The sequence below is a fragment of the Suricata suricatta genome, chromosome 8 (genome assembly GCF_006229205.1).
Source record: "Suricata suricatta isolate VVHF042 chromosome 8, meerkat_22Aug2017_6uvM2_HiC, whole genome shotgun sequence".
In the NCBI taxonomy this organism is placed as follows: Eukaryota; Metazoa; Chordata; class Mammalia; order Carnivora; family Herpestidae; genus Suricata; species Suricata suricatta.
This window is the reverse complement of record NC_043707.1, coordinates 61,377,324-61,404,117: the sequence shown is the minus strand read 5'-3', so window position 1 is coordinate 61,404,117 and position 26,794 is coordinate 61,377,324. Positions and strand designations below refer to the sequence as shown.

Here is a 26,794-nt window from a genome sequence, read left to right as displayed (position 1 = left end):
AACCTATAACAAATTATGGGTCTCAATGACTTATCAAAACTCATGTTTCAAAAATGATACCTAAGAAACGTAACATTCAGTAAGTGTGAATGAAGTAGTTTATACCTGCAGTGTGGAATCGTTCCATTGGAGGAAAGTAAGAAAAAATAAAAGTTCACATGCCAAGACCAGAACCTTGTGGTCAACCTAAAGTGTATTCCATCTTAAATGACGAATTCAAACATTCCTATTTCCAATGTGGATTTCTTAGCCACCCATTTGGCTTGCTCAATTATCTCATCAGTACTGCTCTTCATGCTCCTCAAGACCTCTGCAATATTATGTGTTCCAAAGTAGTTAAATTGAAGACACCAGAACTAGTCTATCTAATGATTCAAATTGCTGATTTATTATTTATTATCTGTAAAATCTTAGGCATGGTTCTTTTAATAATAAAAACTATCTTATAGGATTGTCACAAGAATTAAGTGAGTAAACAAATGTTTAATATTTAGAAGAGTTCTTGGCATATGGTAAGTAGTAAATTATAGCAATTATTATTTATTCCAATTTTTCTTTATGCATTTAGTCATCCCTGTTTTTACTTGGCTTAAACTCTATTTTTAATCATTTCAAAAAACTTTTTTGTAAAAATGCCTAGACTCTTATTACTTAGTTCTTCCATCATGGCTTTCTTAGAAAATTCATATTCTGGATGAAAACACCCATGTTCACAGAGAAAACCCTACATACATACAAAAAAACCAAGGATAATTATATAGCCAGTGTTACTGATCAACTGAGCTCTCATGACGTCACATCAAGGAAAAATATTTCTTTAGTCCACTTCCTACTATTTCATGCTTCAGACCAACTAATAAACCTTCATGTTTCATTATGATTTCTAACCCATTCTTATTCCATTCTTTTATCTTCAACAAATTGCCTTTCTTTCTATTTTTGTGACAAAACAAAAGCCTTTAGGTGGTGTTCCTTAACAGTGCTGTTACCACTTCTCTAAACCTCTTTCTAATGATCAATCACTGTCTTTTCCTCTGTGTTTCTGGCTCTGTTCCTATCAAAATGGAATTCCCACAAATTAAACTGTATTCCACTTCCTACCATCTCTAGTCACATGCTTTCAATCTTCACCTCTTCTTTTATTTCCTGGAACCTCTGTATTAGCATCTAATTATTTTTGATCATTCCAATCTGATAACATTGCTCCCTGAATCCTCCCTCACCCTCCTGTGGATAGCCAAAAAGTTAAAGGAAGTTTGTTGTCTATACTCACTGTGCCTATTTTCTGCCTGTATATTAATTTATTCAGACATTGCACAGTCTATTCCAATCAAGCTTCTGCTCCTATTTCTCCATGGATATGGCTCATGTCACTAATTATGTCCATGCCATTCAGTCCTGAGAATATTTGTTCAGATCTCCTCTTATCTGATCTCTCAGAAGCACTCAAAAAAGTTGGCTACTCTTCACCTTAACACATTCTCTTCTTTTACTTTAAAAACTTTCTCTTTTTAGATAGAATGGTGGGTTGGGGGATGGGTAAAATAGATAAAGAGGATTAAGAGTACACTTATGGCTATGGGCACTGAGAAACGTACAGAATTGTTGAATCATATTGTTGTTGTACAATATACTTGTACAATCATAATATTATATTTTACACCTGAAACTAATATCTCTATATGCTAATTATGCTTGAATTTTTAAAAATCTATTTTCCCAATGCTTATTCATCCATTCCCCAGTCACTACTGATTTAACTTGTGTTTTCCCACTCTTTTCCTAAATGATTGTTAAATATTGGAGCATGCTCTTTTCATTGTTTACTGTGATCTTTTCTTTGTTTCATTTCACTTCAATTACATATCCATACCTATCTAATTGGTCCAGCATTCTCAGATTTTCACATCACAGCCCATCTCTGTCCTTATCTTTGGGCTTGTGTGTCACATATAATTATTAAATCTATTCATCCATTCAGTCATTTAACAAATGCTCACTAAACACATGCCATGTCCCAAGAACAGTTGTTCTACATGCTAGAGATATACAGTGAGCAAATACACAACTTTCTGGCTTCAAAGAGATTTATTTTATTGAGGGAGGTACATTAAAGATTATAAACAAAATATAAATAGTAAATTAGATAGTTATGAGTTCTCAGGAGAAAAAATAAATTAGGAAAGATGGGTAAGAAATGTTCATGATGCTGGGGTGCCTGGGTGGCTCAGTCAGTTAAGTGTCTGACTCTTGATTTCAGCTCAGGTCATGATCTCAGAGTTCATGGGACTGAGCCCTGTGTTGGGCTCCATGCTGATGCTCAGAGCCTGTTTGGGATTCTCTTTCTCTCTCTCAACTTGCCCCTTCCCTCCACAAAATAAACAAACATTAAAAAAATTTTTTTAATATTACAAACAAAAAAATGTTGATGATAAAAGTTGGGTGAATTTTAGACAGTAACCAAAGAAGGTCTCTCTAGGAGGTAGTATTTGCAAGAACTGAAGACTGAGAGGAAGCAACACTTGCTGATATATAGGGGTAAAGGAAACAGCAAATGCAAAGGGCCCTTTTTTTCTTTTATTTTCTTTTTTTTTTCTTGTGTTCTGTGAAACTTGTTTTTATGGTTTGCCTCCTTTCTTATCAAATTTTCAGTCATGTACAGTAACTATTCACTGCCTAGCAGGGTTTTTTTAAATTTTCTTATTCCTTTTCTTGTTTACCTTCTAATAAGTGACAAATATGATTTATTTTATTATTTGACTAGTAGTATCTTATCGTCATGCCAGCAGATCCTCTTTGAATTTCTTTTAGAAGCAGGATATAAATGATAAATAACAAATCAAATTAAAATACATCAGTATGTCAGTTGCGCTTTTACTTTATGAAGGGCAATATGTCTAATAGAAAAAGAGATACAAAGAAGCCATATTGTGGTGGGTTGGTAAAGGCATGGAGCTATACTGTTTAGACTACACATTCCAAAAGCTTGGCAGTGAAATGCTTTCCAGATAAATTTGTAGTTGGGTATTGTGCAATTCTATCCATTGGCTCTTAGCAAATTCTTTCAGGCTTTTAAAACTATTTAATTATGAACATATGAACACAAGCCTTAATTAAGACCAATCTTTCTTCTGCCTGAATAGGAACCACCGATAGGGCAAGACTGAAGGTTTCTGTCTGAACCATTTTAGTCTCCCCATTTAGTAACGTCACACAGTGCCACACTATCAGGAATCCTTAAGCATGTTCTCACACACATTTAGAGCCATTACTGCTCCAATGAGAACTCTGGCCTTGTACAAGAAATACACAAGGAGCCACTGAGTCAAGCAATTTCTACTACTCAAAGTACCATCATCCTTTGGATGCCCCACTTACAGTCCCTCAGAAATTTCTGTTATCAAAAATCCTGATAATATTGTTTCAAGACTCACTTTCTAACACCCTGACTTTTGGAATCTTCTCTTTGGTGTAGTTGTCTGAGCTCTCCTACTTATACTTTTTGTCTTGGCCAAACTTTCTAAAACCTAGACCTCTTACCATTAAAAATATAGATGTTTTAAATTTCCAATCCATATAATTAACATAGTTTTCCTCTTATGTTATAGTCCAAGCTATGGTCCCCAAATGCTTTCAGGTTATTTTTTCAAAAGTTCTCCTGAATGATACATTAGTTTTTTGTTATTATTTTTCTTACTGTTGTTAATTTATACCACCAGTAACATTTTTTCTTCAAATTTAACTGAACTGGCTCATCAAAGACAGTCGAGTAAATAGACATCTGTAAAAAATTCAGACAGGCAAAAGCAGCATTTAAACGATTCAAAGTTTTGTTCTTATGTGTCTTCAACATACAAGTTTATTAATCTTTTCAAATAAACACATTATTTTCTCAAACTGAAGGTATGAAATCATTACAATAAAAGCAATTAAATATATTAAATGCTGTATAATTGTCTCATTTATATAGCTAAGGTTATTAGCTTATACATGATGTCTTTAAAATAACTCCCATTTGCAGTTACATTTCAAACTGCAGATTTGACGCATGAGCCAGGAGGAATGCCACAATTCCTGCTGTGCTAAACTTACTGAAACAAATAGAAAAAAATACTTTATTGTGTTTTGTTCCTATTTTACTATTTTGTAATTGGACTACCCTACAGGAAATACTCTTCTTTAATATATCACTGAGTTACTATAATAATCTTGTTTCATGCTCTTCCTTTATAGACAACATAAGAATTTCTGAATTATTATTTTATACTCAGGCTAAAAATAGTAGGCCAAAAGAACTTAAAAGACATTAATCAAAAAGGTGTTGTGTAACTGCTTATAATGCAACTGCTCCTAATAATGTGATAGAATATACATTTATGACAATGGAAATGTGCGCTCACTTACTTATGCCCAAATACCTATAAAACTACACAAAGAGATGAAAAGTATTTAAAAAAAATGTGTCTTCTTTAAACCATAGCAACATATATCTTACTATTTAAAGATTATCAAGCTGCCAGGGATTTTTTTCCTTTGTTTATTAAATAAAACATGTGTTAAAAACAAAGTCTTCATCTACACAAAGTAGTCTTTAAACTTACATATGGAGACTATCATTTAGGGTTATATGTAACACTGTTTATATATTATCATTTGTTCCATGGCTTATTTCACCAAGATTAAGAAAAAAAAAACCTTATGAAAGTGCTAATATTTTCATTAAAGAATTAAAAGTGAGCTTTAGAAAATACTTGAAAAGCCCACCCCATTTCTCCCTGGATGCCACATGTTAAGGCCATCTTTAAAATGAAAATAACTTTCAAGGATAATTTGTCACCGCAGTAATACAATTCATTTAAATGGTTTTTAAGCTGGAGTAGCTTTATGAACAATTGTGCTAAGTACCAATAAAAGTTCATTTCTAGTGGGTAATGAAAAGTCTTATCACATTTTATTTAGAAAAAGAAAATTTGTTAATGTTAAATGTCATTTTCCTTAATCTTAATTCTCATTTAATGCAGACATCTTTTGAAGGGAAGTATATATAATTGGATGTAAGATCCTATTTGGAGCTTCATATAAATAACACCTGTTAAGTACTATCAGCATTAACTGAGGATCAGCTTATAAGGATACCAAAAGATTTTATTTCACATAAAGAGGCATACAATTTCTTTAGAAATAGACACACTTGTGAATATTACAATAACAAAAAATGGAAAGAAATTAAACATAGTTTATTAATTATATCCTACTGTATAATATCCTAAAACTCACTATTTGTGAGGATTTTAAATGCTACACAAATTCATTAGGAAACATACATAACTGCATTTATTTCATAAAACTTTAATTAGAAACATCCTAAATGTATCTTTGACATTATCTATCCCTACAGAATCTCACTGATATTTATTTTCCTACACCCAGGTATAGCATACTCAATGATACAGAACTCTCTCTTGAGAAAAGAAGAGGGAATTAAAGAAATTAGAAGACAACAGGTTGCATATTTTAGTTGTAAAAAACAGACACTTTAGGAAAAGTAAGTGCTTAAGTGGTCATATAAAAGGCCCAATTAAAACTAATTTAGCTTTGTCTCTTAGGATTTTTAAACCTATACTTCTAAGCACTGAACTGAGCCGACAGGACCAAGTTATCCTTAATTATTTTTTGTTTGACTTGACCAATTAATTCCTATCAAAGCAGTGATTTATTTCACTTACACATGAGGTAACCTGAACATATACGATTTTGGGTTTGAAAAAAGATAAATACTAATTAGACACTTGAAAAAATATTTTGTTAAAACAAGGAATGACCTTGTTCTATTTTGAATCATTTAAATAAAATATAAAATATAAAGTGTGTTGAAAAATAACACTCGTAGAAGTAAAGGAGCTTACTAAAAATTATAGACAGTCCTAGTCACAGAGTCAAAATTAGAACCTTGGGAATGTAGGAGACCGAATGAAAGGTAAAGCAATATATTTTTATTTTAAGCAGATGAATTTGAGGTTCCTGATGAACATTCAAATGTCAAACAAGACTTAGAACCATGCCTCTGGAGTTTAAGAGGGTGATGTGGTAGATTATGCATACTTAATGAGACAGCATTATGCAGACTGTGAATAAAGGCAAAAGAAGTATATTATATCACTAAAAGCATGAATGCAGTGAGAAGAGAAACAGGGATGAAAGATTCTTCATATTTTAGAGAAAATAGTGGAAGCAGTGGATTAAATATTCTGCTTGAAATGAACCAAATAAAAATAAATTATTTTTTAAAAAATATTTGTTTTCTTTTAAGTTTTAATGACGTACAATTGCTTAAATTTACTCAGGATATAACTCATTACGAAAACAATGTGTTAAGGCAAAGAGAGAACCTGAACTTCTCAGCAGAATGTAGGTCACAGAAGACCAATCAAAGTTGCCATTGCCAAAAGTTTGAAAAAGCTAGTTAAGCCATAAACATTGTATTTTTAGAGGCATCAGAGATCTGAGAAAGAAATTTAAAAAAAATTACACAGCCTAAAGTTCCTGAGAGGTGAGAATATTTTCAAGATGTGTTGAGGAGAAATCATCAGTTTGGTTTTGGAAGAAACTGCCAAACTATCTCCCACGTGACTACTATTTCACAGTTTCATCAGCAATGAATGAGTCTTTTGTTCCATATCATTTACTAGCATTTAAAATTGTCAGTGTTTTCAGTTTTTGAAACATATATTGTAACAAGTGTCATGGGATTTCATATTATTAATTTGCCATTATCTAATTATGTATGATTTTGAGCATCTTTCTACATCCTTATTTTCCATCTGTGTATCTTCTTTGGTGACTTGTATATTCAGATCTTTTGCCCAGTTTTTAATCAGGTTTTTTTTAATCATTTAGCTTTAAGAGAAAATTGTATGTTTTGAATAACAGTCCATCAAATATGTCTTTTTAAAATTCTTTTTTCCTAATATGTTGCTTGTCTTCTCATCCTTTGGTAGTGCCCTTCATAGAGCAGAAGTTTTTAATTTTAATATGGTGCAGATTATCAATCTTTCTTTCATGAACCATGCCTTCTGATTGTTTCTAAGTCACTGCTAACTCAACATCATGCAGGTTTTCTCCTATATTGTCTTCTGGGAGTTTTCTGGTTTTGCTTTGACATTTAAGTCTATGATCTATTTTGAGTTTATTTTTCTGAAAGGTGTAAGGTCTATGTTTAGATTCTGGTTTTTTTTTATTTGCATGTGGATGTCCAGTTATTTCAGTCCCATTTCAAGAAAGATTATACCTCCTCCATACTATTACCTTTGCTCATCTGTCAAAGATCAATTCACTATATTTGTGTGGGTCTATATCTGAACAATCTGCTCTGTCCTATTGATTTGTCTATTCTTTAGCCAATATACCATCTTGATTATTATATATTTATAGAATTTCTTAAAGTAGGGTAGTGTCAGTTCTCTGACATATTGTACTGCCTATTCTGAATCTTTTACTTCTCTACATTAATCATAGAATCAGTTTGTGAATAACCAAAAAATATCTTTCTTGGATTTTGATTGGGATTCGGCTAAATATAAGGATCAAGTTGGAAAGAAATGACATCTGAACAATATTGAGTCTTCCTACCTAGAAAATAGAATGTCTATTTATTTATTTATTTTCATTAGTTTTATAGTTTTCCTCATATTTGGTTAGATTTGTACCTACATATTTCACTTTTTGGATGCTAAAGTAAATGATAATTTGTTCGTTGCTAATATTGGGAAAATAACCGATTTTTACACATTAACCTTGTATCTTACAAGCTTAATATAACTACCTAATAATTTCAGCAATTTTTTAAATCATTTTTTTCATATTTTCTACATAATAATCATGCCATCTGTAAATAAATTCAGTTTTATTTCTCCCTTCTCAACCAGTATACCTTTGATTTCCTTTAATTGTCTTATAGCATTAGCCAGGATTCCAGTAGGGTATTAAAATGGGATGTTGAGGGACATCTGGGTGGCTCAGTCAGTTGAGCTTTGGACTTTGGCTCTGGACATGACCTCACAGTTCACGAGTTCAAGCCCCACATGGGGCTCTGTGCTGACAGCTCAGGGCCTGGAGCCTACCTCAGAGTCTGTGCCTCCCTCTCACTCTGCCCCTCCCCTGTTCATACTCTCTCTGTCTCTGTCTCTCTCTCGAAAATAAAACATTAAAAAAATTAAAATGGAATGTTAAAGTGAACAGCCTTTCCTTATTCCTGATCCTGTTAAAATATTGTTTTAATTTGGGTTTTTTTAATCTTTTTTTATTTAAAATAATGATTTATGTATCCATATTCATTTTTCAAGTATGGTAAAAATGGTAAAGGCAAGTAGTCTTATAATAAACTGTGAAACTATCTTCTCAAGTGGCTGTAAACTTTCCTAAAAATTATACTATACTTATATCTGTAAAATTCTGATGTTTTATTTAAATTAAAAATAAATATTAAATTAATTAAATATTTAATATTACTTTTAATTAAATTAAATATTAAATTTGATATTAAATTAAAATTTTTATTTTATTGATGGATTAGTCGGTTCAAAATACTTTTAAAATATCCCTGTGATTTCTTCTCTGTTCAATGTTATTTTGAAATTTATTGTTTAATTTGCTTTTTTTAAAGTAGGCTTCCTGTCTAGCACAAACCCCAATGTGGGGCTTCAACTCATGACACAGAGATCAACACCTGAGCTGAGACCAAGAGTCAGAAACTCAACCAAATAAGCCATCCAAGTGCCTCAAAATGTTATTGTTTCATTTCTAAATATTTAGGCCACTGTGGCTAAAAGTAAGTAAGAGAAAAAATTGGGTCATAAAATATAAGATCAAGGAAATAGTGGAGAAGATCCGGATTATATACATCATTGTAGGAATTTTTCCTTTTTACTCAAGAAAGGTAGGAACTCACTGACGGGGTATGAGTGGAGGAGAAACATGGTCTGATAAATTAATAAAATGATTTTGGCCGCTGTCTGTAGAATAGGCTTCATGGAAACCAATTGTAAGTGCAGTCCTCAACCTTGGGTGCATTCTGGAATCACTCGAGATGCTTTAAAAATGCTGGTGCTAACTGTAGTCCCACCACCCTAACACACAAACAATTTCATTTAACTAGTTTGGAGTTGGGCTTAGGTATTGGGTTTTTTTTAAAGTCCCTTCTTCCCCAAGATGATTCCAACATGCATTCAAGGTTCCAGAAACCATCACATTTAAACTACATTTGTTGTTATATATAATCAGACAAAATGGTAATTTAGTAATAAAAATAATAAATAAGAGACATGCAATAATTTAGATATATCTAGTAAATCCTAGTTTGTTAATACAATTATAGGTTACAAATAGCATTTATTAGTATTGATAAAGACAAGATCTCTTTCTGAAACAACTATATCATCTATAGAAACATTTTGTGACAAATATATTTGTCATGAACCTTAAAATAATACAGATTTTTGGTAGAAGTACTGAAAGAGCAATCAAGTTTCTAAAAACTTCAGATGAACAGAATAATCCTCAATAAATATGAACTGCAGTATAAGTCTTATAATAATACCATATAACAGTAGACTTTCATTTTTAATGAAATGACCCAATTCAAGGAATGATCCTCAGATTTCAATTAAGGGTAGTGACTGGCTCAAACTGGCTATCCAATGCTTTTTAAGCTATAGTTTGTCTCTCTCTTTCCCCACCTCCCACCCATGTGGCAAACCATAAAACAGACCGTTAAGTATAGAGAACAAACTAAGCATTGCAGGTGTCGGAGGGAAGGTGCAGGGGTGGGGGGGGGATAAATGCATGATGGGGATTAAGGAGGGCACTTGTGATGAGCACTGGGTGTTGTATGCAAGTGATGAATCACTAAATTCTACTCCTGCAACTAATATTACACTATATGTTGACTAACAGGATTTAAATAATAACTTAAAATTGAAAAAAAATAAATTATTTATATTATATTCATATTTAGTCATTTAATTACATTTATGTATCAAAAACAGTAACTATTCTCATTGAAAAATTCTTATACTTGTTTCTCTATTTTAAAAAAAGAAATGCGATCTCCAGAACAGCTTTTTCATACAAACTGTTTAAATTTCAACACAATTCTTACCCCTGGGTAAGAAATGTCTCAAGCAATATTCTCTCACAGAATATGAAATTATAAACAACTTTTAAGGGGATGAAGGAAGAAATGAAATATGGAGGGGAAATATGACAATGACAAATATAATACCAGTAAGTAATTTAACCTTATTGTAAATCATTTTTCTTTCTCATCTTAAAAAAAATAAAAAGAAAGAAAGATTTTTCAAAGGTCTCCTGAAAGAAAGACAGAGGAAGCTATTGGCAAGATAATTCCTCTGTAAACACAGCACAGATATCCATTAAAAGTATTACCCTGTGGTCCAATTACAAATACCCATTTCCACTAAAACTTGATGAAAGTTGATACTACGGAAGATTTCAAAATAAAATGACTACTATTATTTCTTCTCTTTTCCAGCCAAAATAATGGTCCTTAAAATGAAAGAAAACTATTGGGTTAAAAGTTAGGAAATGTATGAAATTCAACTACTTTTCATAGGTGGCTCTTTGGAAAATATGAAGACTGAACTTTAAACATCAAGAACATTTCCTAAAAAGGGCTCAGCATATCCCATATGGAATCTCACTTAATACTAAAAAAAACTTCTTTGTGTACTAGAAGATAAATATTTATTCATAATTCACCGAATTATTAAATATCAATTGATTAAATTTTTGAAATGAAGGCAATTGCTTAGATAGCCCCTTAGGTATAAAGCTTTATAAAGGAGTCAAAATAACAGACCATGTAACACATCACACTATTTTCCAATCAGTATCAGACATCATGTATGTACTTCAGTAGATGCCATGATTCTTCCATATTTATAAGAATAACTAACAAAGTCAAGTATCACAATGTATATTTTTATAGGTATCTTATTGTGGTAAACTTATAGTGCCAAAGTGAAGAGTAATATTGTACTCTTTCATAACATAGATGGTTCTTTAGTGGTTAGTCCACATTTTAACACAAAACTATAAATATAATGAATTAATGCTAATTGACTCAGTGGCATTGATACCAATACTTCATGTTGGTTGCATATTGGAGATTTTACAATTGCAATTGGCGCGTTTTCTCTTACTTATGCTTATGTACTTGAATGAGTAATCTAGGAAATGCAACTTATTCAATTTCAAGAAACAGCCCAGAAATTGGGAAATAAGGATACCTCAGTAACTGTTGCAGAGTTATCTTTGCAAATAAAATTGTCAAAGACAATCACAAATTCATACTATATTTACCCAAATTTTTTGAAATTTTTTAAATTGATTTTTGTCAAGTCTTTTCTTAACCAGGGGTCAATAAACTACGACCCATGGGATAAATCCACCTGGTTGCCTGCTTCTGTAACATTTTATTAGAACATAACCACACCATGTAGCGACACGTTTGTTCACAAAATGTCTATGTGGCTGCTTTTGCACTACATCAGCATCATTGAATAGCTATAACAGAGACTGAATGAACCAGAATGTGGAAAGTATTTACTGTTTGGACTTTTACATAAAAGTTTGCCTATTTCTGCCTCAGACTATCAAATTGCCATGCTCTGTCTTTGTCAACTAAAGCAACAAATTCAGAAAAAGTAAATCTAACTTACTAGCTATCTTCACCAATTATCAGAATAGGACACCTTTTCCCCCAAATAAACACCGACACTCCCAATGGATGCAATTCAATGTATATCATAATAACCAGTAGAAATACTAGATAAGAAAAGGTATTAATTTCCTGTTAAAAGTAATGTGCTGATACGAGAAATGAGAAATAGTATAAGTAAACTACAATGTGTACCTTCCAGAATAGAAGACTATTACAGGAGAAGAAATAGAATCAGTTATTATTTTATAGTATATGTAGAATAAACCAAACTAATTAGAATGGGTAATAACAAAATATGCCAATGTATTATGAACAATAATGTATTATCTATAAACCTATTGTTCTTCTTAAGTTGTAGAAAATGCCAAGCATAATTACAAAATATGTATTCAAAACATGTAAACCACTAATTTTCCACTTGTAAAAGCCTGATTCAAAAAGCAATTTACTTTATGGTTTACTTAAGCTTTGCAACTACATTAAAATATGATAGTATATACACAACAGCTTGTTAACAAGATTATCATAACATTAAAATCATAATGTGGCACTTCAATTATGGATACTTAAAATTAAAGCTAATCCTCACAGTACCAATTTTTATCTCCTAAATAATTTTAGTTATTAGCTGCTCATTCAAAGTCTGTATCTAAAATGATAAGCATTTTAGAGTAAGACTTAGCTCTGCACTTTTCTTTTGTAGCAAAACAAAAGCTGTATCCCTTCCTTTCTAGTCTTTAATATACAATCTTAAAGTACTAATGGGAAAATGCAATTTTTTAATTTTTATCTTATTAAGTTTATTTATTTATGTATTTTGAGAGTAAGCGAGCATGAGTGGGGGAGGGGCTAGAGAGAGGGAGAGAGAATTTCAAGCAGGCTTCTTGCTGACACAGCGCAGGCTCAATCCCACAAACCATAAGATCATGACCCGAGCCAAAATCAAGAATCAGACACTTAACCGACTGAGCCACCCAGGTGTCCTAAAATCTGATTTTTTTTTTATCATGGTTAAATTCTATTTATGTATATTGCTGCTAATTTGTTGTTTTAAACATAAACATCCAGGGGTGCCTAGGTGGCTCAGTCAAGCGTCCAGCTTTGGCTCAGGTCATGATCTCATGGTTCGTGGGTTCGAGCCCCACATAGGGCTCTGTGCTGACAGCTAGCTCAGAGCCTGGAGCCTGCTTCTGATTCTGTGTCTCCCTCTCTCTCTGACCCTCCCCTGCTCATGCTGTCTCTCTCTGTCTCTCAAAAATAAAATAAAAAACATAAAAAATAAATGAAAATAAATAAATAAATATGAACATCCAATATACCAATGATTCATATTTTCTAATTTTGTCATTCTAAAGTTACTGAGTTGTCATAAAATAGTAATTATAATTTTATTTTCTTCTACAAATACTCTTTTTAAATAGTGTCTAGCACATAGTAGGCACCGAGTTGAATGAACACTTGCTTAGATTAAGGTATAGGATAATATATTATTTTATAAATATATAATTAACTTAACCTATGCCTGATTTCATCTGCTTGCTGTTTTAAAAAATTTATGATTGGTAAGAATATAATCAGCATTTCTCAAATTCTATCTCTTTTGTCTTAAGCTTATTTATTTATTTTGAGAGAGATTGTGTGTGTGTACACAAGCAGGGGAGAAGCAGAGAGAGAGAGAGAAAATCTCAAGCAGGCCCCATGTTGTCAGTGCTATCAGCGTGGAGCCTGATGTGGGATTCAGTATCAGAAATCAGGAGAAAATGATTTGAGCCAAAATTAAGAGTCAGATGCTCAAACCACTGTGCTACCCAGACGCCCTAATATTCAACTTCTAATAAAAGTTCAAAGTAGAGAGAAAGATTTGTAAATCAACATGGTTCCAAATTCATACATACGAATTACTACCAAATCCATAAATAATCCAGAAGTATTAATGCTAAGCAAATTTTTTATTTTATTAAACATTAATAAGAATTAATACAGGATTTTTCACTTATTTCTCATGAATAGTGAAAAAATTGAAGTATCTTTGGCCCATCTGAAACTAATGACAAAGGTTGGTTTCATTCACTCCTGGAGTGAATGAATGAAAGAACATTCATAACTTATGCAGTAAAAAGATGATACCAAATGTATGTTTGCGTGTACACAGGTGTACACACTTGTACACATATGTGCATAAAAGGTGTGCATGCATTTATACATATATTTGTATTACATAAATCACCTAAACTTAATTTACATGGAATATAAAATCAAATGCAATTAATTATTTTATTAATAATTAAAATACCTATATTTTTAGGTCATTAATCATTTCCCTAATGCCTAACCTACATTTTATAAGCTGTACCCCATTGCTGTTTATTAGAATAGCTTGATCATCATTATCTAGAAAAAGTGACAGTATGATTTTGTCCTCAGACTTCACAAAATCGAAAGATAGTCAGTGGGGTCACCAAATCCATAGGTCAGGTAAGCAAATGCAAGAACCTACAATGGGCACAGTGGAATATGTGCCTCTTTATAATAGAAATGACAAAGAAAAAGTACTCTCCTCTACATAGGAGAAAAGAGGATACTCTTGTAATTTGCTTAGCTGGGGGGTATTTTCTGGAGTGATACCGGCTGATCCCTTTAGTGAAAGATGACTTGGAGAAATATAATTATGAATGATCAAGACATTTGATTACAATCGAATCTTAACACATTGCTTTTGAATCCAACATGACAGATCAAACAAACTTTTCATATAGTTAAAAAACAAACACAGATATACACATATACATGGGCACTTATGATTATAAAAATGTGTTTATTTTTGAAAACTTTTTGAAAGCAAAAAAAGTGTTACAAATGTTAAATCATCTGTAATCATTGATATCATTATATAACATACCCAGAATTTTAAAAATCTGTATTTACTTTCCACACTATTTAACAATCTGATAATTATACTATAAGTTTTTTGTTAATGCTTTCTCATTTTATCTTTTATTTCATTGCAATTTCAATTTTTCTCATGCCTTATATTCATCTTTTAAATTACTCAGCTCATTATTCATAAATATTTAGGTTGCCTTCTCCTCCCCTTTCCCTTTTTTACTACTGTAAAAGAATTTTATTGAACCCTCTTTATACATAAATATTTGTAATCCTAATAGATATGTCTAAAAAGCATAGGGATCTCCAAATTCAAAATGCTGTCACACTGTAAGATTTCCTTGACTGGGAAGGGAAGATTTAGACAGAGATAGAGATATTGAAAGTACACATTTACATATACAAACATATACAATTACACATATTTAATATATACATACACACACAAACTCACCTACAAAAATAAGATTAAGTAGAATAACACTATTCTTGCCCTCAAGTCTTACTCAGATAGATGAAACTCCTCATATAGTTTTTTATTCCAGTTCATGTAGAAGTACTACTTAAAGAAATATCAATGTAGTTTAACCATTATGCTTAGCACAGGATGCAGAATTAATATAACTAAAATATTATTATAACAAAGAGCAGCTAAAAAATATCTAGGTACCAGGAGTAACACAATCTTTAGATCAGTTGATAAACAGTACCATTTACCACTGGATATTAACAGAGAAGTGAAATTAAAGATGTATTTTTTAGACTAATACATCTAGAGGGGGGAAACTGGAAAATAGATCTTTTAAATGTCTCTAAATCTCTCCTTAGACCTGAGCCTTCAATGAGAAGTTTAGATTGTTATTTATATACATTCCTTCCACATTTCAATGTCTAATGAGTCTAAAGAAACAAGCACATTAAAACAATATTAACCTTTTGACTTAAATAATATTTAGAATGTGCTTATATCTCTTAAAACTATTTTCCAAGTTCATATAGTTATACTTTGTCTAATTCTGTCTAAATGGCTATTCTTATGGCCCACCTATAATTACTATTACACACACCAGAAAAAAAGCCAGAAACATAAACTGTGCAACTCAATATCACCATCTAGTGACAGAATTCCCAACACGTGACGAAGCCAAGCAAAAATGAAAACTAAATTTCATGTATGTACTAGAAGTTCAGTTCCATAACAATAATCTAAATATAACAGGTGTCACTGAATAGGTTTGGCTCTGCAAATAAAATAACTTCTAATTAGCAATGTTCCTATTCCAAAAATGTAATTTATATTTTCACCACAGATGTATAACCACCAATCTGACCAATCCATATTTTTGTGTATTAAGTCATTTTCTAAAACCTTCATACCACATTGTTACTTCTTCTTCTTAATGAACTGTATGTACCCACTTCTTTTTCACCATTTGACACTCCCTTTTCTCAAGTTATTCAATGCAAATACCTTCCAATTTCATATATCTATTAAACATGTCCCACTACTGCCTCTGGAAATGAACAGGGGACTGGGAGACACAATGTTAAAAAGGTTCCACTTTCCATCTTGATGTTTAGAATTTATTACAGGGTCTAAGACAGGTGCAAAATATGATAATACAGAAATCAAATCACTTTGGCATGATACGAAGGTTGAATTGGCAGTGATAAGGAGAAAATATGATGAAAAGAAGTGGTGAATTTTACCTCTAAATTCACTATTATCATACCATAGACAGAGATATAACCTAGAGATGCATTTTTTTCCCTGTCTTTAAAATGTTTTTTTTTTCTTATGTCATTTTTAGAAATCCTATACAATATCTCCACATAGCCATGGAACTACAATGAACTCTGTATAAGTGAGACAAGAAATATTCTCTCTGGTACCTTACATTCTAAGGCTACACTAAAGTTTTCCAGTCAATTCCATTATGTATGACATCTGTAAAGTTTTTTGAAATATATACTGTAATACCATTAAATGCAAATAACGTACACAAACATAATACTTTGTATCTTCGTTTTCTTATTTCATCAATTACAAAGCTTTCTCTCCTACATTATTGTTGTTCATCATATTAATCCTATTAAGTTTTTAATTCTATTTTATAAAAAAGTAAGATTAAAAAAAAAATCTAGAATCTTTTTAGATTGCCTAAAATCACAGTTGGAGTCTAAAATCTGATTTTTAACACTTATCCTAGTATTCATATTATATTTTATTCTTTCCATTTTTCCATTTCTTACTTCATTATTTTTTGAATCATTTATGATGTGCTCTCATTATAGAAAATTTAGAACAGAAAATTATAAGCCTGAAAAAAGTATCAGTTCGCCCAGCACCTAAATATAATAGCTATTTTACTATATTTTAATCTCATCTCCTTTCTCTGCATTCTTTATATTTAGTGGAGATAATATTCTACATGCAATTTTGTTTCCTGGTATTTTTCAGTGAACATTTTAACATGAGGATTCTTGTGTCACTAAAAACACTGTGTTGAAAATCATCGTAATAACAAGATAGGGTTAAATATATCACAATTTGCCATTACATGTGTGTGTATATAATATTATATATGTTACATAAATGTTTTATGAATATATTTAAGTTTATATACCTATATAAAATAATATATATAAACCAAATGTATTATATATATATATATATATATAATGTTCATTTCCTTACTTGTTTCCTTACTAGTAGATGATTAGGTTCTATTCAGTTTGTTTGCTATTATATTCTAGTAGTTTGAGAAACAGGTTGCCCATAATTTATAAGTTTTCCACATAATCTCTTTTGGGAAGTTAACATGAAAAAGGTATGTTTGTTGTAAAGCTCTTCGTACTTATTGGAGTGATCCTTTCCTTAAATGCAGCAGTCACTTACACCCCTACTGAGCTCTGGGAGTGAGAAATGGCTGTCTTGCCATTCCATGGCTAGCATCAAATATCTCCTCCTTGTCAAACTGCAGTAATATCAGTAATCAAGAAATTAGTACATTTTTATGTAACTTATATTATGGTAGACATTACAGTTGAAGATTTTCAAAGGTTTCTTAATCATACTTTGCCAATTATCCATTGAGCTCCTAATCTTTTTGAATCTCTTAAACACACAGCAATATAGTACACTGATGTTGTCTTTTAATTTCATGATTTCTTTCCATGAACAGAAGCGTTTTTAATGAAGGCAAAGCTTAGTGATTTCTTCTTACATCTTTAGCTTATCATCTCTTTCTCTGTACAACCTCAAAAAAAAGTTGCTTCCATAATCTAGTGGACACTGCCTATTTCATTTATTTCATTTAGTTCTTTAATATACATGAAACATCTTTTAGCACCTGAAAAAATATAAAGTGATTTTTCCCCCAAATTACTAAACAGCTGCCTCTTATCTCACTTATTGAGTGATTTAACATGTCCTGATGATTTCGGGTACCTTATTATATAATAAATTCATAAGATTTCATAGGATCTACCAATACAACCACTAATTAGTTATGGGTAATATATAGAAAAGCTAAAAATTTCCATTTTTATCTTAAGTCTGACCACATTACTAATTTTTTTATTAATCCCTAGAGTGTTATTGTTGTTAATTCTCTTGAGCTTTCTACATATAAGTCATGCCTTTAGAGAGTAAGAGTCATTTACTTCCTCCACACCAAGTCATATTTGTTAGTTCGTGTTTTACATTCATTACTGTTATGAAACTACCTTTTATTTTTCATTTTTTGAGAGAGCCAGTGTGTGATATGTATGTGATATGTGAGAAAGTGGTTTAGCCTTGACCTAGCCACTCCATTTGATGAAAATTCCATTTGTGAGAGACAGACAAATGTCATGTTGATAACTCAAACATATACATGCAGGGAGATGCTGTCCAAACCATAGCCTTCAACCACATACAACCATTTAAATTTAGATTAATGAAAGTTAAATACAATTAAATATTCAGTTCTTCAGTTACAAGAGCCAGAATTCAGGTGCTTTAGTAGCCATAAGTGGCCACTGGTAATCATACTAAACAATACAAACAGAGGACATTTCTACTAGAGAGTGTGAGAGTTCACAGAAAGTTCTACTGGGCAGCGCTCCTCTAGATGTCTCCGAGAGCCACAGAACACTGGCCAGGAAGGCCCGCCCACCCTTTTCTCCTCAGGCACACCACTTTACAGTTCCAACTTACTCTGCTGGAGAAAGTTATTTATAATTTTTAAACCTCAAAATATGTTTCTTTGTGACACACATTTTCCTAAGCCCAATATTTTCTTAGGCATCTGGTTAGACTCTCCTCCTTTCTGATTTGATGCACTATTCTTAGAAATCACATCCTTTCCAATGGCTACAAGTATCAAAACACTTAACAAGTCCCAAATGTGCACATCAACCCCCAGTATTTTTCTGAGTTGTAGAATTATATTTTCCCTCTGCTTATTGCAGATTTACATGAGTTTGCCACAGCTATCTCAAATTCATCTAAAAACCAAAATATTCTTCCTTAATCTTTTTTCTCTCCCTTTCCTAATTAATATATATCAAAATATTCAAAATACAAACATTGACTTAACTTTTATAAGTCACCTTCTTACTTTATCAATAATTTAACAAATAGTTATTGAGTACCTACTATATGATAAGACTATGGTAAGGCTAAGAATACACAAGTGGGCAAAATAGCAATCCTACTTTCATGGATGTTACTATCGAGTAGGAGACACATAAATTATAACTTATTCAAACAGGATAAGAATATTTTAAAAAGGGTGAAACAGAGTAGCAAAGATTAAATCACAGTTATGATTTATTGAGGCTAAGCCACAAAGTCTTATCAGATCTACATTCCAACTATTTCTATATTTCCCAAACACACTCCCCTTTGTTGGCCTTTATCTTAGTGATGTCACTGATTTCTCTAGCTCTCTCATATCCTCTACTTCTCCTTCTACAATACTGCCAAAACTAATTTTAAACATTTTTTTTCTCTTTGTCGGAATTCTAAAACCTGATCAAATACCTGATTTATTTAGCCAGTACATCCCAGAGTAGGTTTTAGAGGTTTTTTTATTTAGCCAATACACCCCAGAGTAGGTTGTAGGTTTTTTATTTTTTTTTAACATGGCTGGCTACAAGTCCTCACATCTGGGATCAGAAGGTTGCACAGGAGGTGTCTAAAATGAGTCATGAGCTGGGAATATATGTCAAAAGAATGTGTTCAAGACTACATGGCAAAGACAGGCCATTAAGAGGGACTCTATGAGATGACAGAGAATTGAGCAAGGACAGAATCCTCTTTTCTGTTCTAAGAACATAGAAATAGTAGAACTTTAATAAACAGAAAGGTATATCCAACTTGGTGACAGTCCCCAAACACAACACTCACAAAATGTCAATCTTCAGATTCAGCCGTTTCTGCTGCAGCTAGACATGCTCCAGGCTAGACATGCTCCAAATGAGAGTACCACTGCAGGTGCCCAGGGCCACCTGAGAACTGCTGCCACTGAGGGAAGAGGTAGGCTGAGGTAGGCCATGTCCGTGGACCAAGAGAAAAGCTACCATGGAATCTGGGCACTACAAAAAGGACTCAAGTACTAGGGCTTTGAGTCATCATATCAAACATTTGATTTCTGTACCTATCTCCTCCCCTGGACTATTATCTCCTTGAGGACAGGAACTGTCTCATGCATTTCTGTATTCCCATTACCTGGTATATTACAGAAACTCAGTACATATTTATTACATAAATGAAAGATTGTATCTATCCCTATATTGTATCATTATAACTATTCTAAAAATTCTAATTTTTATATTTAATCCTGTCACCCCCTTCCTTAAAAATCATGACTTCCTGAAATAATTTATATTGTTTTTCATGGCAAGCCAGACTCTGTGTAACTAGCCTCCAGAATATGGTAACAAACACACTTCCAGCCAGCCTCCTAAGGCCAACTCCTATGCTAACTGAGGTTTTCACCTAATTATTCATACCTATCTCCCACTGCCCCTTCTCACACTCTTAGATTCTGAAATGCTTCCATCATCCTTGCCAACCTCATACTGCTTCATTCCCACCCAAGGATTCTTGACTTGTAAGGAGAGAAGTTACAGACTGAAATATTCTGCCTATGTGAATCTTGTGGGAAAACATACATTCAAAAAAGCTTTAAAAAAAGCTTGAACAAATTTGCTTTACATCAGACTACTTACTGTTCCTGAAATACATCTTGCACCTGTAGGCCTCCATGATTTTGCTCAATTCTATTCCCTCTACCTGCAAAATTGGCCACCTTTCAAGGCCTAAATCAAATATGTTAACCTCCCTACAGTTTCCTTTGATTGAGACACCCTTCATGTAAGGCAAAACTTGATCACAGATTAGAGAACAATTAATTTTTCCCCTCCATGTTTCTCCTCTTATTCTTAGTCACATATCATCACAACTTTTCCCCCATGTTTTTATAATCTCACATTTAAAAGAATGAGCTACTGCTACATTTCCTAAAGGCAAAAAACAACAGCAAACACAAAAGTGGTGCGCCTACAGCGTACTAAATTCTTGAATGCTTTGGTTACTAAATTATTTAATTGTGTTTAGTGAATCCAAACATTATGAATATGTGTGTGCATGTGCATGTGTAAAATATGCAGCTTATGTAAACAAAGTACATTATACACTCCTATAATTAAAAGCTGATTTAAATTATCTAGAATACTGCTTTATCTGATAGCATGAGTGATTGAGAGGTTACTTCAACCAGGTTATACTTGTTTTTCTTATAAGTTCATCTCTATATTTTAAAAGCAGAATATCCTGGTATTTTCTAAAAAGGTAAGTATTATAAAATCTGGCAGAATAATCTCTTCATACAGATTTCTCCCATAATTCAGTTTGATTTTTCTTGATGACAAATTTTCTGTACTAATTACATGTCCTTTCCTCGTTCATTATATTTCCCTCAGTCACATCCATTTTTATTCACATTGCCCCTTTGTAATTCTTTCTATGTTTTAGGCCTTCAGTTCTTTTATTCAAAGCTTCAGAGCCGGCATTCTCTTTGTCTTCCTGTGTGTCTATGTGTTTACTTCAAGCTGAATAGACATAAAAATACATAGAATAACTGTAGCTGTCTAAATAAATATTGGTGTACACACTCAATATATTCAAAATTATTATCATTAGCATGTAGGAAAACAATGTCTTCAACTTATAACTGGTAGTTTTAGACACAAGATGAAGACTATATTGAAAATAAGGGTTTAATAATAATTTCTGCATTGGTTTTTTTCTACAATATGTTTTATACTTTCTTTTTAATTTATTACTATTTTTCGAAAACTAACTTTCTGTGAATGTCTGACTGCATTTTATAGGGGCAAATTCTCCATTGTATACTCAGTTCTATTTTTCCCTCTTTTTTTTATTAGTGAAGACATTAACAATAAAATAGGCTCACTTGCTCCAGCTGGTAATTTCTCAGTACTAGTAATATATTATTCCTCTTTTTGTGACATCATAATCATCTATACAGAAGTACCATGTATCTTTGTGTAGAAGCTACTGTTTCCATTAAATTTAATTACCTCCCCCTGTGGTTTTAAATAGAAGTGGCTTCAAAATGAGGGCAGCTTCTATTAAATTTAATTACTTTCCCCTGCTGCTTGCATGGTAAAAGAAAGGTTACTAAGTGAGAGCAGCTTCTAAACTAAAGTATATGGTAACTGTGTGTGAGCAATAACAAAATTGTACCCACGCTGCCTTCCAGAAAGCCTCATAGGTTTATCCTTTCTCTTATTTTAAATTATTTTTAGTCTTACAATGCTAAAAAAACTGAGCATTGCATTTTAAAAATCAATAGTAGTTTCATAGGCTAAGTAAGGTAAATATACTATTTCTGTACAAATATATTGGAAATTATTCCACTCAAATGGGGAGCTGAAGCTGAGAACTTTTAAAATTAATTTCATTTTTTGTTTTCTCCCTCTAAAGATGTTGAGTTTTATTCCTTACACATTTTTAATGGCTAGTAAAAGATGTATTTAAAGACTGCTTCCTAAAAGTTTTAAAAAGGTATCAAGTCTGGGAGAGATTTCAGAGAAATATTTAGAAATAGAAATGTCAAAAAGTGAAAAAAGAAAAAAAAACACCCAAAAACATCAGGTTCATTATAGACTACTGTATTTGAAAAAAAGTGAATCTATAAGCTTTCTAATAGTGTGAAATATAAATCAGTTTAAAAATACTATGATATAATCCTATAAAATCTAATAGAATATGAAATTTTAAGTACCTCTTTTTAAATTAAATATTAATTAGGAGAAAATACTACTCAGTTTAACCACCATTGTACTGTTTATTTTTTTATATTCAGGCAGAATAGATGAACGATATTTCCATTCAATCACACAGTTTAGTATAAATATAAAACAAGACACCCCTTAAGCATTTTAAGTAACAAATTAAACATTTACATTTTTTACTGTGCACTGAGGCTTAACATTTATGCAGCTTCAAAACCAAAGTACAGCCTCAAGGGAAGTCTCTCCACTGACAAATTAATACCTTAGAGAACAGAGCTGAATGGTGGCAATGAACTCATTTGTTCCCCCAATAATGAAGAATGACTTTTTCTTTACCACATCTGTGACTGTTGCCATGGTGACCCAGACTTACCTCATTGCTTCTCGGAGAGCTCCACGCTCACCAAGAGTCGTGTGCTTGATGTCATCAAAATTATTCTCCAGCTTCTCGCAGTTCTGCAACATATTTTAAAAATGTATTAATCCTCCAACATTCTGAGATAAATTATATCTATGCAATTATGTAAAAATACAATTGATTATGTTGATCATGGACTCATGAAAAATATGCACACCACTTTAATTGGGTAGGATTCATTAAAATTGACAGTGTGAATTCAACAGTAACAAAATAAAAATGTCTTCTGATATAGCTATCACAGAAGTCTTTTTATCAATTCTTCAAAATGAAGTAAATAGAGTAAATCAATTTTATATAAAAATAGTACAACTTTTAGAGCTTTGAGGTTTAAAAGTTAGTTCTCTAAAATAAACTCAGATATATCAAACTAATTTGAATTCAAAAGAGAAAGTCAATAAAAGTTTGAAATCATAATAAGCTGTATAGGATAAATATTAAATTATTAAAAAATTAGCAATTACTGACATGGAAAGGTACAGCCTTATTATTATCTTATTAATTATAAGAAAATTATAAACATTCTAACATTTTATAAATAGAATTTTAGAATAATATCTTTAAATAACAATTATATATATATTTACAAAGAGATATATATAGATATGTTTTAAAATAAGTCCAATTCTTAAAATTAAGTGATATTATATCAGGTTCTTCAGCATTACTGAACTTATATTTCTTTTTCTTTTTGTGGTGAAAAAAAGTATAATGAACTTATATTTCTAAGAGTTTTTATTTTTTAATTATAATTCTGAATATATTTTTATATGTAAAACTAACTTAATCTTAAATGAACCTAGTAAATTTTGAAATTAAGGAAGTAAAGAATATATTTTAGACTAAAAACATATCCATGAATCCCTTGGCATATTAGATTTATATAGAATTTATATTAATAAAATAATTAGATTTAGTATTTTAGTTAATTTAACAGAAAAAATAAATGTGTTCTTCCATTTTAAGTTATAAATACATGTGTTAAATTTTAGAAAATTACAGAATTTAGATTAATAGTTTCCAATGTGTAAGAATTAGTTTAAAAACTATTGATATATATATACTATTTTATCTTGATTATTTTAAGACAGCCAAATTAGGACAAAAATCCTTTTAATAGATAGTTATATGCTTTTATAGTGAAAATATTGTAAATTATGAAATACATCTAAAACAATTTGAATTCTGAATAACAGTACTTTTTTGGATATATAAATTGCAAATATCAACTGCTGCTCTATGTCTTGTCTTTTCATTTTTTTTAGTAGTGTCTTTACATGAAGAAAATTTCTTATTTTTAATGAGGTCCAATTTATTATTCCTTTATGGTTAATAGTTATTGCCTTTTGTGTCCTCTTTCAGGAATCTTGGACTTTCTCAAGGTTGTGATTTTATAAAATTCCTATATTTTTTCATAAAACTTTATTATTTTGCATTTCACATTTAGATGTTCAATCTTCTGGGATTGATATTTGCATAAGATGTGAAAAAGGAAATCACACCACATAAGTAATCAATTAAATTAATACTAATTATTGAAAGGACCAACATTTCCCCACTATAATTAATCTTTTCCATAAAGTAAATCACAGTATATATGTGATCTGTTTCTGGAGTCCATTATGACCCACTATTCAGTTTCCTATATTTGAGCCAGTTTCCCACTATCTTAATTACTTATACCTATACAAAATAAAGAACTCCTACAAATAAATATAAAAAAAACAAACAGCACAATGAAAAGAAGCAAAAAACTTATATAAGCACTGTATAAAAGAGAATATCCAAAACTGGTAATTAAAAAAACAATATGCAGGGCACCTGGGTGGCTTGGTCAGTTAAGCCTCCGACTTCAGCTCAGGTCATGATCTCACGGTTGGTGGGTTCAAGCCCCGCATCAGGCTCTGTGCTGACAGCTAGCTCAGAGCCTGGAGCCTGCTTCAGATTCTGTGTTTCCCTCTCTCTCTGCCCCTCCCCCTCTCATGCTCTGTGTCTCTCTGTATCAAAAATAAATAAAACATTAAAAAATAAAAAAATACGCTGAATATCATGGGAAAAATGCAAATACCATTACTCACTGTGAAAATGCCTAAAATGTAGCTCATATAGAGCACTTTTTGAGTATAAAAAGCAACTGAAGCACTACTGATGGAACTAATTGCTACAACCATTTTGTAAAGCTTTTCTAAGTACTTTCAAAAGCAGAAATCATGCTTGGTATACACCCAGAACAAATTTATAATAAGTTCACCTAAATTCATGTACAAAAATTTTAATAGCAACATTATTCTAGATGGCTCAAAACCAGAAACTAGTCAAAGGACCATCAAGGTGGAATATATAAATAGGTCATTAAATATTAATGCAATGGAAAACTGCACAGCAATAAGAAAGAACAAACTACATGTGTCACCTGGATGGTTCAGTCAGTTAAACAGCTGACATCAGCTCAGGTCATGATCTCAGGTTCGTGAGTTCAAGCCCCATGTCAGGCTCCATGCTGACACCTCAGAGCTTGGAGCCTGCTTCAGATTCTGTGTGTGTGTCTCTCTCTCTGCCCCTACCCTGCTTGTGCTCTCTCTCTAAAAAATTTTTTTTAATTTAAAATAGGCAGCATTATGACTAATCCAAAAATTAACAAAAGGAAAACAATTCCATTTACATGAGAATAAAAAATAATAAAAATTCATAAATAAATTTAACAACAGAAGCATACGAGTTGTGCACTGAAAAGCACAACACTTCAAGATAAGAACAGAGGAAGACAAAAATAAATGGAAAGACATCCCATGTTCATGGATTAGAAGACTTAATATTGTTAAGATGGTATACCCCCCTAAATTGATCTAAAGATTCAATGCAATTCCTGTCAAAATCCCAGCTGACTTTTTTTGCATATTTTGACAAGCTGATCTTAAAAATCAAATAATAACAAAAAGGATCAGAGTAATGAAAACATTCATAAAAACAGAAGTGCAAAGTTGAAGGACTCATATTTCCTAATTTCAAAACTGACAGTAAAACTAAAGTAATCAAGACACTGTGGTACTGTTGTAAGAATGGAAACACAGAGCAACATACATCCACAAAAATATTTGCATACGAATGTTCATAACAGCGTTATTATATAACAGACAAAAAGCAGAAAAAAAAGTAAAAACAGCCAATAAAATCATAACTGTAGTATACTGATACAACAGAATATTATTTGGCCATAAAAAGGGAAGTTCTGATACATGCTACAATGTAAATGAGCCTTAAAAATATTATGCTAAGTGAAAAAGCCAGATACAAAAGGCCACATTGCATAATTCCATTTTTATAAAATATCCAGTATATACAAATCCAGACACAGTAAGGAGATCAGAGGTTGCCAAAGACTGGAGAGAGTGGTAGTAACGAGTGCTAATGGTAACGAGCTTCCTTCTGGGGGATGTGTTCTG

The 26,794-nt window shown here is 31.7% G+C and overlaps 1 protein-coding gene across 1 annotated transcript in view; it reads right to left on the bottom strand.

The window, feature by feature from the left end:
* The window catches only part of DPYD (dihydropyrimidine dehydrogenase), an 806,753-nt gene that overhangs the window by 680,719 nt on the left and 99,240 nt on the right, over window positions 1-26,794 (bottom strand). The window contains exon 3 of the mRNA XM_029948659.1: window positions 23,307-23,389. Within this exon, the coding sequence (XP_029804519.1) occupies window positions 23,307-23,389 (83 nt within the window). The remainder of the gene's footprint in view (window positions 1-23,306; window positions 23,390-26,794) is intronic.